Genomic DNA, 14,901 nt, shown 5'->3' with positions numbered 1-14,901 from the left:
TTGAGTCAGTTTGGATTCTAGAATAATACATGTTATAAGTACATAGGGATAGAAAGCACATGTTTTTGGTAGTCCTAGCTAGAGCTGCTATAATTAACCAAGAAAACATAAGACAGAAGCTATCAAGAAAGAAGGTAAGAAATTGAGAGAATGGAGTCAAGAAAAAAATTTTTACACTCAAAGCAGAATCTATATGTTTCTTCTTTTGGAAACTATACATACAGGTGAATAAAGCATCAAATTACTGTACATGCACATCAGGAATTTAAAAGCCATCATTTGTGTCACCTTTGACATCCTGTATGACTGTCAATTTTCTTAATGCTTTATATTTTCTAGTGAGAGAACATTATATCTTACTTTCTTCTAATGAATATCATTGAGTAAATATTTATATAAAACTATTTAATTTAAAATATCTCTGAAAAATAAGAAACAGTGATAATGTCATTTATCAAGGCAAAGGAAAAAGTACATTTGTAAATTTGACAATCTGTAATCATTTATTTCATAATCATAATCGTGGAGGAATTGAAAAACAGAAAGATGTGCTATCACCTCACAAATGAAATACTTAGTTCATTGTGTTTTATTCTCCTTGCAAATCATTGACGATATTTAATTAAAAATGACAAAATTGCTAGATATTCCAGTCAAAACTAGTTTCCTCTCTTACAAGCAGGCAGATCAAAACTGACTGACATTTAATATTATCTGTTTACCTTCATTTTATCTTTAATAAACTCAAGAATCTTTAAAAGCCAATATATACATGGTTAAATTACTGAAAAATAGAACTTTGAATTTATGATTCAGCCTTTTCCAAAGAAACAATAGCACAAGCAAAAATAAAAAATGAATGAAACATGATTGCAAGTGTTTTAGAAATACACAGTTTTTCAGCTGCGTAGGCACATAGTTTATATCAACTATCAACAAATTGTTCATGACTTTAGAAGGGCAAACATTAGAGTAGGATTAGACTGTGGAATTTCCATGGTTTAACTCTAAGAAAGCACAGGATCGGGGTTGGAAATTTTACTGGAAAGAGTTGATTGTTTAGACTGTTGATTTAGGTATGTGAAAATGGGAGGAGGTAGGGTAATAGCTAGGTAGGGTAATAGGAACTAGAATATAAAATGTAAACATAGAGTTCGGTTGAAAACAGTGATCAACAGAAGTGGCAGTAAGCACCCCAGAATTCCCCAGCTTAAAAATAAGAAACAAATCAACAAAATATTTTCTACTTTAACCACAAAAAAAAAGCAAAATGAACAAAGTACCCATTCATATAAGACAACTACCACAGAAACTAAAGGAATGTCTTAATTCAAAACAAGGAATTTGATTTTGGTTCTTACTTGCCAGAGATCGTAGGCAAGCATATTCATAAAGTAAGGAAATAGAGTCCTAAGAGATTAATACCTGGAATTTCATTGTTAGAAAAATTTGCACAATTTCAACGGAATGAATTGGTGAAAGCTATTCTATCACATAAATACTATTCAAATAGCATTTACAGTGTATGCTGTGTTCCATATCCTAGGAAATCTGTTCATTGTTGATAGGGCTGACGGTCTATAAGGAATTATCACTCCCTAAAAGGAGAGAAACTTGCAGAGCAATTCAGCATCCAAGGAAAGACTGACAGCTTTGAAAGAGACCTGATAATGATGCAAGTAGGAACTTGCATGTGCTTGAAGTAAGCATTGATTTAACAAAACAAAGACTCTATTCTGCACATACTTTGGAAACACATATTCTTTGAGAACTTGGTTATGACGAGTTGAAATGGCCACTTGAACTAAATTCCCATGTTGAGATTTGTTTATCCTTCTTATCTGAAGCCAGAGCCAACAATCCTAAAAGTTTTGAGTGACATTTAATGGTTCCAGGAATTGGGGCTTACCTATCTGCAGATAAACCTGTTTCCTTTTTGGCTGTATTATATTAAGTAAAACTGTTCTGTTAAATGAATATAAAGTGGTCCCTTCTATACTTTATAATAAATAAATGACTTGAGCCAGATGCATTGACTCACGCCTCTAATCCCAGCACTTTAGAATGCTGAGGAGGGAGGATTGCTTGAGGCCAGGAGTTCAAGAGCAGCCTGGGCAACAAAGCAAGACCCCATTTATATAAAAAAAAATAAAAATTAGCCAGACTTGGTAACATGTGCCTTGTAGTGCCAGCTACTTGGGAGGCTGAAGTGGGAAGATCACTTGGGCCCAGGAATTCAACATTGCAGTGAACCATGACTGCACCCCTGCACTATAGCCCAGGATTGCACCCCTGCACTATAGCCCAGGACTCAGAGAGAGAGCCTGTCTCTGTAAAAAATTAAAGTATAAATAAATAAATAAAAGGCTTGACTTTCCCCACAGAGATATTCTATTGGTAAATGGAGAAATAAAGCTTAGTAGTTTGACTTATTTTCCATGACATCAATTACTCTGAGTACAATATTTTTGTTACAAGTTGTATTAAATTATTTGTGCTTTTAATGAGCCAATTCAATGTTAGTTATTTCTAATAATAATGCTATATTTTTGTCACTGCACCATTTCAGCAGAGTTCAAACTACATCAGAGTTTCCACTTAAAAGATCTTTATAAGAGAAAAGATAACACGTTAAAATCATATAAAGTATGCAAACTTACAACCTCCTCCTCCTGTTACAAGAGTCCCTCGTCCTCCTGTCACACTAGTAGTCCCTTCTCTTCCTGTTACAATAGCCCCTGTCCTCCTATTACAATATTTTAAGTAATGTAATATTAATTTTAAAAATCTGGCCAGGCACGGTGGTTCATGCTTGTAATCCCAGCACATTGGGAAGCTGAGACGGGCGGATCATTTGAGGTCAGGAAGTTTGAGACAGCCTGGCCAACACGGTGAAACCTCCTCTCTACTAAAAATAAAAAAGTAGCCAGGCGTGGTGGCAGGCACCTGTAATCCCATCTACTCGGAGGCTGAGGCAGGAGAATCACTTGAGTAACTAAAACGATAGCTTTGAAGAGTACTCTGAGTTTTATGGCACTTATTAAAATAGCTGTTTTGTCTCCTTTTTCATATCTTGCAGCCAAGCCATTGTTGGATAAGCGAGATGGTAGTACAATTGTCAGACAGCTTGACTGATCTTCTGGACAAGTTTTCAAATATTTCTGAAGGTCTGAGTAATTATTCCATCATAGACAAACTTGTGAATATAGTGGATGACCTTGTGGAGTGCGTGAAAGAAAACTCATCTAAGGTAACTTTGTGTTCATTGGGATTATTTTTCATTACCCTTCTCTAAAAACCCATGCTTCTTGGTGCTGTTGGGGAAAATGAGGCACCTTTATTTATGATATTTTGATTGTATAAACTTCAAATTTAAAAATCTTGTTCAGATGAGCAAAGAAAACAAGTATTTGCAGTTATACTGCAATATTGAAGTGCACATTCAGACTTAAATGTTGTCATCTAATATAAAAATAAAACTTACTTACATTACAATGCAAAATCAGTCCTGCCTTTATCTTTATTTTTCATAAGTGAAGTCCTCGAAACCTTTCTATTAAGTTACAAGTGTTCATTTAAATGGAAAATTGTCTGTAATAAACACATATCCTTTTATCCATAATGTAATCACCCCATATGTCACAACAAAGGAATACATTTTGGCTCCTCAAAGTCATTGGATAACTGATCATCACCAACTTCAGGATATGGGCATGACATATGGAATAGGCAATGTACTCCAGAAAATAAGAGTGAAGTATTGGAATTTAAATTCTGGCTCTGTCACTAATGAGTTTTGTGAGCATAACTTCTTTGTACCTCACTTTATCTTTAAAATGGGGACAATGCCAGAATTCATCTAACAGGGTCGACATTAGGTGATTTGTCATGAGTACTTTAACACCCTACCTAGCAAAACAAATATTAATAAAATTTGACGTTTTTTCATCACACTGTGTCTATAGCAGAATCATGCTTAGGAGACCTGATTTGGTATACAGTTCAAATGGCCAAAGGTTAGCTTAGGAGACTTCTATAAGTTTAAATTCAAAGTTGTAAGCAGGATTCTGTACCTTAATACCTAAATGCTTTTTCCTGTGTCCCATCTAAATTCCAGCTACTCTGTAAGACCCAACTTCAATCCCATTTGTACTCTCCTATTTTATAATTATTACCATACTAACAATCCAGTCACTACCTTTGATCTTTGTATTGTTTTATTTTCTAATTTCCAAAGTCAGAATATAGTGTTAACCACTGTTTCATATTACTACCACATATAGTGTGCCGATGGCATTCAAAAGAAGTAGAGATCACAAAAAGTAGAGTGTATCACACAAGGTGTCACAAAGGAAATAACATGTGCATTAGAGCCTTAAAGATGAGTTAGGTAAATGAGTTAGGTCAATGGTGATGTTGGGAAGAACACTGCAAACAACAAAGAATGTGCATTTACTAATCATGACGCTTTGGTGGGAACCCAGGAGATTACCGATGATATTTCTCAGTTGTTTTGGAGATTGAGTTAATGTATATAAAGCTCTTAGAATAGTCCATAGTGAGTAACAGATAGTTGTTTATTTTTGTTACCTACTTTTCTTTATAATCCATTATGTATCCCTACAACATAGCTTTGATTTGCTTTGGGGAATTTTATATTAATTTTATATCAATTAATCATACCATTTTTATTATTTTGGGACTTGCCTCTTTCACTCAGCTTTAGGTTTAGAAGATGTATCCACTTTAAAGCATATAGCTGTAGTTAACCTTCTCTTGAATTGAACTCCACTAATTCAATATATCACTAGTTATTAAGCCACTCTCTTTTGGTTGACATAAGTGATACAGATATTGCTGCAAAAAAACTTTTTTTTATGTCTGATGGTATATATGTGCAATAGTTTCAGTAGGTTATTTACCTGAGAATGGAATTTCTGAGTCACAGGATGGGTACATGTCTGACTTTACTGGATAATATCAAATGTACCAACTTACATTATCTCAGCAGTATATGAGTTGCCTTGCCAATATTTAGTATCTTCTGACTTTCTAATTTTTGGATATTAGAGCATGCATTATGTAGAGGTTTTTTTTTTTCTAAAGACTGGAAGTTCTTGTAACAGAGGAGTCTTTTTAAAATAAACCCTCATGTTTTTAATGAGCATCTCTAAAGAAAAATAACCCCAGCTTGTTTTTAAGGTTATTTGTTTTATTTTATTTTTTGCCATGATGTTGTGTTCACCGCCCCAGATTCAACTTGTGATCCCACTGGGATCACTACCCTACATTACCAATCTGAATTACATACATTAAAACAGCCATCTAAAAATGCTAGTTGTAAGAGTCTAAATACTTGAATCTTTGAGGGACATATTTATAGTCTATTATCTTCACCTCAGTTAAGTCTAAAGACTATTTGAAAAATGTAATCCTATTTTTTCTTCTAGGATCTAAAAAAATCATTCAAGAGCCCAGAACCCAGGCTGTTTACTCCTGAAGAATTCTTTAGAATTTTTAATAGATCCATTGATGCCTTCAAGGACTTTGTAGTGGCATCTGAAACTAGTGATTGCGTGGTTTCTTCAACATTAAGTCCTGAGAAAGGTAAGACATGTAAGCATTTCCAGTTCAAATGTAAACAACAAACTTAAATCTTCCCTATGTAGTAAGAATCTACCTCTGAGTTTAGCTGTAGCAAGATACGTGCATGTACGTCTAATAAAAAAGCAGGTATCAATAGCACAGAAGAAACTAATGATTGTAGATTTGTTGGTTTCCAACCCAAAGCAATATTCATCAGTTTCAAATTAGTGAGCTGTTTGTGAGTAAACAATATATGAGATGGCCACTCATACCTTTTCTCATCTAATATTTGCCAGTAATTACAATTATATTATTCTGTACCTCCAGTCTACTTAATGTTTTTCTCAAATTTTTTTCTTAAGGATCTAACTCTAAGTCACAAATTCCGATCCTCCCCAGTTACTCTATATTAAGACTCTTTTTTCCCTTCACTGGGTCCCTATAATACAAACCTAGATTCATTGCTTTCTTTTTTTAATGAGAAATTACCATCAATGTGTCATTATTTGTATTTATTAACATATTTATTCAGTAAGTATTTGTTCCACAAGGTGATATTGGTGAATTTCTTAGTAAAATAGAATAGTAGGACCCAGTATGAAATAAATAGGATCTGAATACTCTAGACTTGGGAAACAGACCTGGCAAGTAATCTGGTATTGCACTTCACCTTTCAGGGACTCTATAACTCATACAAATCACCATATAACACTGACACATTATTGCTTTCTATTTAGATTCCAGAGTCAGTGTCACAAAACCATTTATGTTACCCCCTGTTGCAGCCAGCTCCCTTAGGAATGACAGCAGTAGCAGTAATAGTAAGTACATATATCTGATTTAATGCATGCATGGCTCCAATTAGCACCTATAGGAGTATTGCATGGGCTTTCAAGGAAACTTCTACATTTGTTACTATTGATACTGTTCTGTTACTGTTATTCCTTTTATGGTCTTCCTGAGACTTGTAGAATTAAATTTCCCTAGAGCTGGAGATAATGTTTAGAGAATTAGGCCAATAAATTTTCTGTTGAGGTTATTTTAAATAAGACATAAAATTAATTTTAGAAACATGATTTATGCCTTTTGTTGAATCATTAACATATATTCTGTGTGGAATATGTCTGACAAAAATGGAAGTTTAAAATTAAGTGTATAAATGCTGGTTGTATAGAATTCCAAAGATATTTTCAGATTTGTGTATATCAGTATATACTATTGCGCATTTGGAAATTTGATGATTTTGTTATTTTACTACAGAATTATATGCTTGATGAGAATAGGCTTATTTTTCTGAAATTTCTGTCCTCTTTGGCCAATAACCCAGTTTTCTTTGAAAATCCAGGCAAAGGTCATTATAAAGTTTATTGTATTTACTAAATACTCTCTAGCCTCATGGAAGGTGCAGGAAGAAAAAAAGCCATCTTGTGATCTAAGCTAAAAAAGTCATCTCTTAAGACTTATAAATGGGGCACTGTCATTTGTTCAGGGACTTAGAAGACCTATCTGTGAAAAGAAGTAAGCAACTTATTACTAATTCGTAATTGCTTGTTACAATGCAGAACATTAAAAAAAAAAAAAACTCTAAAATACAATTTACTTATTTTGGAATTTTTTGCCACCAAAACCTGACCTGAAGTGATTTGAGGCTATTTATAGTCTTTATTTATCTTTCCAAAAGTGAATATATATTTTACTAATGAAATATTAATGTATTTGATTACAGAATGCTACCCAGGATTCACTGGGGATAGTATATGTTATACATTATGTGCAGGACAGAATCTTCTGAAACCTAAAATTCTGAATTACATAGCATATCAGTTCTAAAATGTGTCAAAAAGGGACTAGAGCCCTGTTTGTGTGTTAGTCAATTAAGGGCTTTCTTACTAACTATGGATTTTATTAACATTTTCAAAGGAGCAACTTTTGTCTTCTTAAATTCTCTGCTTATATTTCATTGATTTCTAATCTTTATTATTTCCTTCCATTTGTTTTGTGTTTCATTTACTCCACTTTTTCTAGCTTTTCAAAGTGGAAAAATTAGATCATTGATTTTAAATTATTTTTGCTAATTACAAGCACTTAAAGGTATACATTTTCTTATATACACTGCTTTAGCTGCACCTCGCACATTTTTGTGTTGTGATTTTATTATTTTTTTCCAAATATTTGTTAACTGTGATTTCTTCTTTGATTCATGGATAATATAAAAGTGCGTTGTTTGATGTCAAAAAGTTTGAGATTTTCCTATATATCTTATTGTTACTAGTCTATGAATTTTGTTGTCAGAAAACATACTCTATAATTTTTTTGAAATGTACTGAAACTATTTTATGTATGTTATTTAACTATTGAATGCAGCACTCAAATTTGGCCAAAATGGTTGATAGTGTTGTTTATATCTTCCCTTCCTTATTAAACTTTTTGTCTAATTTTTATTAATTATTGAGAAAAGGGAATTGAAAATATTTACTTTTGATTGTGGATTTGTATGGTTTTCCTTTTGGTTTTGGGTTTTTTGCTTCATATATTTTGAAGCTTTATTATTATGGGCATATACATTGATTATTGTTAGATCTTCCCTGTTTAATTGACCTTTTAATCTTACTGAAATATCCCTCATTATCTCTGATAGTGCTTTTTGTCTTGAAGTTTATTTTGTCTGATATTAGAGCAAATCTTTCTTATGCTTACTGTTTTTCATGGTATATGTTTGGCTTTCCTTTATTTTCAGTTATTGTCTATATTTTTAAAGTACATCTCTGGTAGACAACATACACTTGGGCTTCACTATTTTATTTAGTGCATCTCTGATTGTTAATTAGAGTGCTTCATCTATTTCTATGTAATAAATCATTGGTATAGTTGGATTTTAATCCCCAATTTTCTTACTTGTTTTTTATCTGTCGCATTTGTGTATTGACCTTCTGTTCCTTATTTCTAGCGCTTTTTTTGGGTTAATTATTTTTTTCTAGTGTTTAATTTTAATTACTGTTGGCTTTTCAACAGCACCCTTTTGCATTATTTTGTGAATTAAAGTATGCACTTTAACTTGTAATATTCTACTTAGAGTTACTATTGTAGCACTTGAGAAAAAAATACAAGAACCTTGAAACAGGATAGTTTTATTTACCCATACCCATCTTGCGTGTCATCATTGACATATATTAACGTATCTACATCAGGTATAAATTTCACAATACAGTCTACAATACACAATGCAGTTCAATTATTGCTTTGAACTGTCATACGTATTTTAAAGTAAGAGAAGAAGAAATATATTGTCTTTTAGATTAACCTGCATATTTATTATTTCCTGTACCCTTCATTCCCTCTTGTCAGTCCAAGTTTCCATTTGGTATTAATTTCCTTCAGGCTGAAAAACATTCTTTAGCATCTCTTATAATACAGATCTGCTGGCAACAAATTCTTTTTTCTTTTTAATTGGAAAATATCTTTGTTTTGTCTTCCATGTAGCAGGTACTTTTTACTAGATATTGAAGTCTGGGTAAACAGGATTTTTTTTCTTTTAGTCTTTTAAAAATATCACTTTTGTGTTCCTGCAGTTATTGCTTCTGAAAAAAATAAAAAAGGTAGCCACCATTTGTCTTATTTTTTCCCTGTATGTACTGGGTCATTTCTTCCTCTGCCTTCTTTCAAAGTGTTCTCCTTTTTAACAGTTAAACTAGAATATGCCTATGAGTGGTTTTCTTTGTATTTATCTTTCTTGAGATTTGTCAAGCTTTTGGATCTATATATTTGTTTTCCCTCAAATTTAGGGAAAAAATAGCCATAAATTTTTCAAATGTTTTAATCCATTTTATCTGTCCTCTCATTCTGAGATACTACTTGCATATGTATTAGCAGATTGCTAGTGTGTCATAGGTCACAGAAGTTTTGTTCATTTATTTATCCTCTTTTCTGTCTGTTCTTCTGAGTAATTTCTACTTGTCTGCTTTCAAGTTCATTGACCTTTTCTTCTGCCATCTCTGATCTGCTGAATTTTTCATCCAGTGAATTATTTTATTTATAAATTTTTATTTTGTGTTCTAGAATGTCCAGTTAATTGTTTAATGTATTTTATATTTCTCTGCTGGAATTTTCCATCTGCATACTCACTATGAAAAAAAAAATTCTCTTTTGTCACTTAAACATAATTATAATAGCTTCTCTAAAGTTCATGTCTCCAAATTTCAACACATAGGTCATCTCAGAGTTGTGTCTATTGACTTCTTCCTCTCTGATTAGGGGTCACATTTCCTTTTAAATGGTTAGTGATTGTTTAATATATGCTGGATATTACGAATTCTATGCTGTTGAATATCTTTCAGATTCTATAGAGTTTCTTTAGAGGCTATTGAATTGTGTTTTGGTAGGAGGTTCGAATACTAGCAGATGAGGTTTATCTTTTCTCCCAGCCTTGTTTTTAAACTTTCTTGGGTACAAGGAAAAGTAGCCTTATTGCTAAGGCATGGAATATCTGAGATATCTGTAAAGTGCTCAGAAAATCTCTCTAATATTGCTTGTCTTAACAATTTTGTCGCCATTGTTCTGTGACTGCTAGGGCCTCTACTAAGATTATAGCTTCCCACGAGTTTGGTGTTTGGTTATTTTTTTTTATTATTTTATTTTTTGGTCAGGTTTTGTGACTTCTCTACTAGTGCATATACAGCTTATTATTGGACCAGTAACTTAAGGAGATTCATCTAGAGATTTCTGATGCTCCTTCTTTGCACAGCTCCCTTCTTCCAAATAACCTAGATCTAGAAACTCCAGCTGCATCAGCAGCCCTTAACTTCAATCTCTGACTCCCTAGCTTAGTGAGGCCATTGGTCCTTGCTTGGACTCTGTCTTCCACACCTCAATCTGGAAGTGCACCCCAGACAGGAGAGCTGAAAGCCAGAAAGCCAGGGCAAACATGAGCCTCACTTAGTGTGGATTCCCTGTCTCGCGAATTACACATTTGTGCTGCTGTTCGTTAATTTCTGAAAAGAGTTGCCTCATAATTTGTCCAGAATTATAATTACTTAGGTTGGAAAGGCTAGTCTGCTACCATCGTGTTTGGAAACAAAAGTCTTTCCTACTAATTTTAAAAGACAAACTAAATATAAAATACCTATTCAATCCCATGCCTCAGAATCTGAGATTACTTTTTAAATTGCAAGATGAATGGACAGCCTTCTTTTTTGTTCACTGTTTCTTTTTTCTTCCTTTTTAAAAAATTTTGAGTCTTGCATTGTCAGCAACCTTTAGCTAGGTGATGTCACTCATGAATATGCCACTTAAATACCTATGCACAAGACAAGATTTTGTGGTGCTCACATTCTAAGAGAAACAGACGTAAATAAAATACTCATAGTACAGTATACAATATGTATCATAATAGAATTATGCAAATGTTTTTAGTTGTAGCACAAAGGGGGTAAGACTGTTTTTTGGGAGAAGGGTTAGGGAAATTTGAAGAAAGCATGCTAGTTTTCAGGGATAACTCAAAAGCTGGCCATGTCAGAGGACCAGGGCATATGAAAACTTATTACAGAGATGTGAGTGTGTAAGGAAAAGTCATGGGATAGTGGAATAACATACAAACCTACTAGTTATCCAAAGGGAATTATGTTTATAGCATAACAGTAATATCCTTTATGATAAGCAAAGAGAATGTTTAAAAGATGTTTTATGTTTGAGATTCTTGCAGACAGTACCTAAATGATAGAGAAAGAAATCCTAACTTTGACATTACCTTATACATTTTCTAGAAATAGTCTTGACCCAACCTTCCTGGACTCATATACCAGTCAAGTTAAACTCTGTTGACTCTTCGGTCCAATGGAAGATCATAATACCTCCTTCAAAGAGTTTCTGTGAGTTTTAAGTGAGTTAGTACACGTGTGCTTGGAGACATAACTGATGTCTTGTAAGAGTTCATCATTAAGTACTAGAACAATGAGATGCAATAAGACTTTGGATCAGTAATTATATTGAACCTTTAGTGAGCTCTGGATCTGAATCAAGGAAGAATACTCATTTGCTTGTTTCATAAGCACCAAGATAACCATGTCACAGGCATGGTGTTCCTAAAAATGCTCACTCTAAAAAGAAGTTCAGCAAAATTATGGCACAATTCTTTGTGTTCTATATTTCTACAGATGTTAGTTATTATTAGTCAAATGAAACAAGTCAGTTCCCAAGATTTCTGGACAGTGGATAGTTTTGGTAATAAGGAGATACAATTAATATGGTAATAACCCAGGAATTTGGGATTATTCAAATCCTGCCCAGATGTGCTTCCTCTCCACACAGATTCTCTGCAGGCTATCTTTGCATAAAATCAAAACTTTGTTGTCAGCTTAAGTTTTGTCCCCAAATACCCTTCATTTGGGCCTTGAGGCGTACAATTCAAATCTCATTGATTCCTACTCGATAGCTGCAGTGGAAAGTATTGAAAGTCATTCCCTGGAGGTATAAGCAAATCTCTTCTGATAAAGTTTTGTCTGCCTGCAAGAGGGACCGTAGTATCCCTGATGGACCAAAGGCCTGGTTCTTAAGCCCCACGCATGAATAAGTGAAATAAAAAAAGTGAGGTAACATTGACCTCTATAGGAGGTGGAGCTCAGTAACCTATGAGCGCTTCCCCCAACCCTCCCCTCCACTGCCGCCCCGCCATCCGGTCTTTGCTATTTCTCTCCCTCCCTTTCTCTTGCAGGAAGATTGCTGCTGTGTCTTAGTCAGATTCCAGGATTGTGTATTGGCTCACAGTCTTAGGGATGGAACTGTCAACATGGTAGTCACCGCACTCTCAGAGAGCAAGTCTGAGCTTTCTTTAGTGAGGTCTCCCACACAGCTTTGTTTGAAGCACCTTCCTTAGATGCTGTCCTTCTGCCTGAGAAAGGTTTTAGGTAGCAAATTCCAGAATATCTCACTCTTTAGTAAGCTGCTGTTTGCTTTTGAGTCTGGTCTTTCCTTTGGTCTGAGTGGTGAATTTCAAGACTTAGGTTTGGTCTTTGTATAGAACAGGAAGAACATGGTGTTTGGCTACTTTGATTCCAGGGCATCTGGCTGACCCAACGCAGATAATGGAGTTCTCCATAGCATCTTCCTAACTCGTTAGAGTTTTCCATTGGATTTTAAGGACAAAATCTTAATTAATTTATTTGTTCTCTCTGTGTACATTGATTATGGCCTCTTAAGGAGGTAATTACTTAGTAAATCTATTGTAATTACATACCAGCAATCCCAATAGATAATGGGGGCCGCAGCAGATTGGCCTTCAAGGAGAACCACAAACAGCCAAATGATTTATTTACAAGTAGTATTATTAAAATTCCTCAAATGGTGGAAATTGTTTGTAACCCTGAATCCATTTCATACAGAGAACACTTTTATAGATAGTAGTTAAATCCCAAACTAGTCCACGTAATCTTACATAATCCTTAAAATAACTCTGTTATTGTAATGATAGTACTTTAATTTTACCAAATCCCATTTTATAACTCAGATTTATTTTTGTGAGAAAATTCACGTTGGGCTCCAACTTGAGATGGTAAAACATATCGCCCATGGGGCTATAGGATGTGGGGTGGGCCAGGAGGAGGAATCCTAAGGAAGAAATTCATAGTTATGTGAATGGACGACCCTATTTCTGACAGCTCCCTACCTGGGGATCACCAGCACCTTATTGTTCATCCCTCACTGTCTCCTCCCCCAACACACACACAGGCACACACACACACACACACACACACACGTGAGCACACATGCATACATTCCATCATTAGAGTCTCCTTGGAAACATACCATTTATAGGATGAGGGAATTTCCTGCTCTCAGTTCACATATGGTAGAGGAATGGGCTGTTCCTGTCCTCACCATAGTATATAAAATCTATTTCTGACTTACCAAGTTAAACTATGAATTAATTTTTCCCTATAAGGTGTTGATACACACATAGTAGATCCATTATTTTATATTATATACTCTAGGTACTTTGTATGTTAAATAGGTATAGGTATATAGAAAATTCTGTCAAAATAAGTTTCATGTTGGAAGAGACCCTTGTGGGAGATGTGTTTTGTTTATTTAATTCATGAATCATTCTGCTCCTTTTTTTTTTTTAAAGACAGAATCTTGCTCTGTTGCCCAGGCTGGAGTGCAGTGACATGATCTCGGCTCACTACGTCCTCTGCCTCCCGGGTTCATGCGATTCTCCTGCCTCAGCCTCTGGAGTAGCTGGGATTACAGGCATGCACCACCATACCTGGCTAATTTTTGTATTTTTAGTAGAGACGGGGTTTTACCATGTTGGCTGGGTTGGTCTTGAACTCTGGACCTCAGGTGATCTACCTGACTTGGCTCCCAAAGTGCTGGGATTACAGGTGTGAGCCACCACATCCAACCTAAATTCATGAATCATTTTGCTTCTCATGGAAGAGCCAGGCAGGGTCAATAAAGGTGTCCCAAGCCAATTCCATATGTGTTCTTTCTTATTGAGTTTCTTATTTAGACTTAGTATGGGACAACACTAGTGCCTTCAACCATTCCCCTTAGTGTTAGTCTTAAGCTTTCCAACATTAAAAGTCCACACTCTTAGTCCGTTGCATAGTGACATCCAATAAATGTGTATTGAAGATATGAATGTGGAAACAGCCATGATTCTAAGCATGAGATACCTAAAAATACTATAACCACAGTTCACATACAATTATTTAATATTTTCAACAGTCCAAACATAGCTGAATGCATACAGATCTTGATCCACGTTGTAAAATGTCATGTTTAAAATTTCTGAACAAGCTGTCAAGAGTGAGAAAGCAAAAAGGCTTTAGAAGATAAAGGCATGGGAGATAGATTTGCTTGATAGTATAAGTCATTTTCCCCCCAGAAATATATTAAGTCTGTGTTCCATATGTGTCAGAATTACCCAAGCCAGATCTCTTTCTGTCTCTGTGATTTTTTTCTTTTTTAATGCATTCATCTTTTGGAGACTACATGGACTTACATTGCCTTGCAAAAGCAATATTCAGCAGAAAAATCAATCTTTTGAATACTTTAAACAGATATAGGTCCAGAATGTGTTACAGAAACAGTTAAAAACAACCACAGCATAAGAGCAAAACTTCTAGAATGGATATGCTGTATTCATCACTGTGTTCTTTAAATTATAGGGAAGGCCAAAAATCCCCCTGGAGACTCCAGCCTACACTGGGCAGCCATGGCATTGCCAGCGTTGTTTTCTCTTATAATTGGCTTTGCTTTTGGAGCCTTATACTGGAAGGTAAGTGGTACCATTCCTTTTTTAAAAAATATGCTATGTTT

General features: G+C 34.6%; 1 protein-coding gene across 2 annotated transcripts in view; it reads left to right on the top strand.

Moving 5' to 3' along the window:
• Window positions 1–14,901, top strand: part of KITLG (KIT ligand) — a 90,375-nt gene that overhangs the window by 58,648 nt on the left and 16,826 nt on the right. Inside the window, exons 4-7 of one of the 2 annotated variants that reach the window (XM_032170871.2) lie at window positions 3,080–3,250; window positions 5,451–5,607; window positions 6,324–6,407; window positions 14,751–14,860. In XM_032170871.2, the coding sequence (XP_032026762.1) occupies window positions 3,080–3,250; window positions 5,451–5,607; window positions 6,324–6,407; window positions 14,751–14,860 (522 nt within the window). The remainder of the gene's footprint in view (window positions 1–3,079; window positions 3,251–5,450; window positions 5,608–6,323; window positions 6,408–14,750; window positions 14,861–14,901) is intronic. The other variant, XM_058425886.1, reaches the window with a different exon arrangement.

Source organism: Hylobates moloch, unplaced genomic scaffold, assembly GCF_009828535.3.
Source record: "Hylobates moloch isolate HMO894 unplaced genomic scaffold, HMol_V3 SCAFFOLD_12, whole genome shotgun sequence".
In the NCBI taxonomy this organism is placed as follows: domain Eukaryota; kingdom Metazoa; phylum Chordata; class Mammalia; order Primates; family Hylobatidae; genus Hylobates; species Hylobates moloch.
The sequence above is the reverse complement of the archived record's forward strand: the minus strand, read 5'-3'. Positions and strand labels throughout refer to the sequence as shown.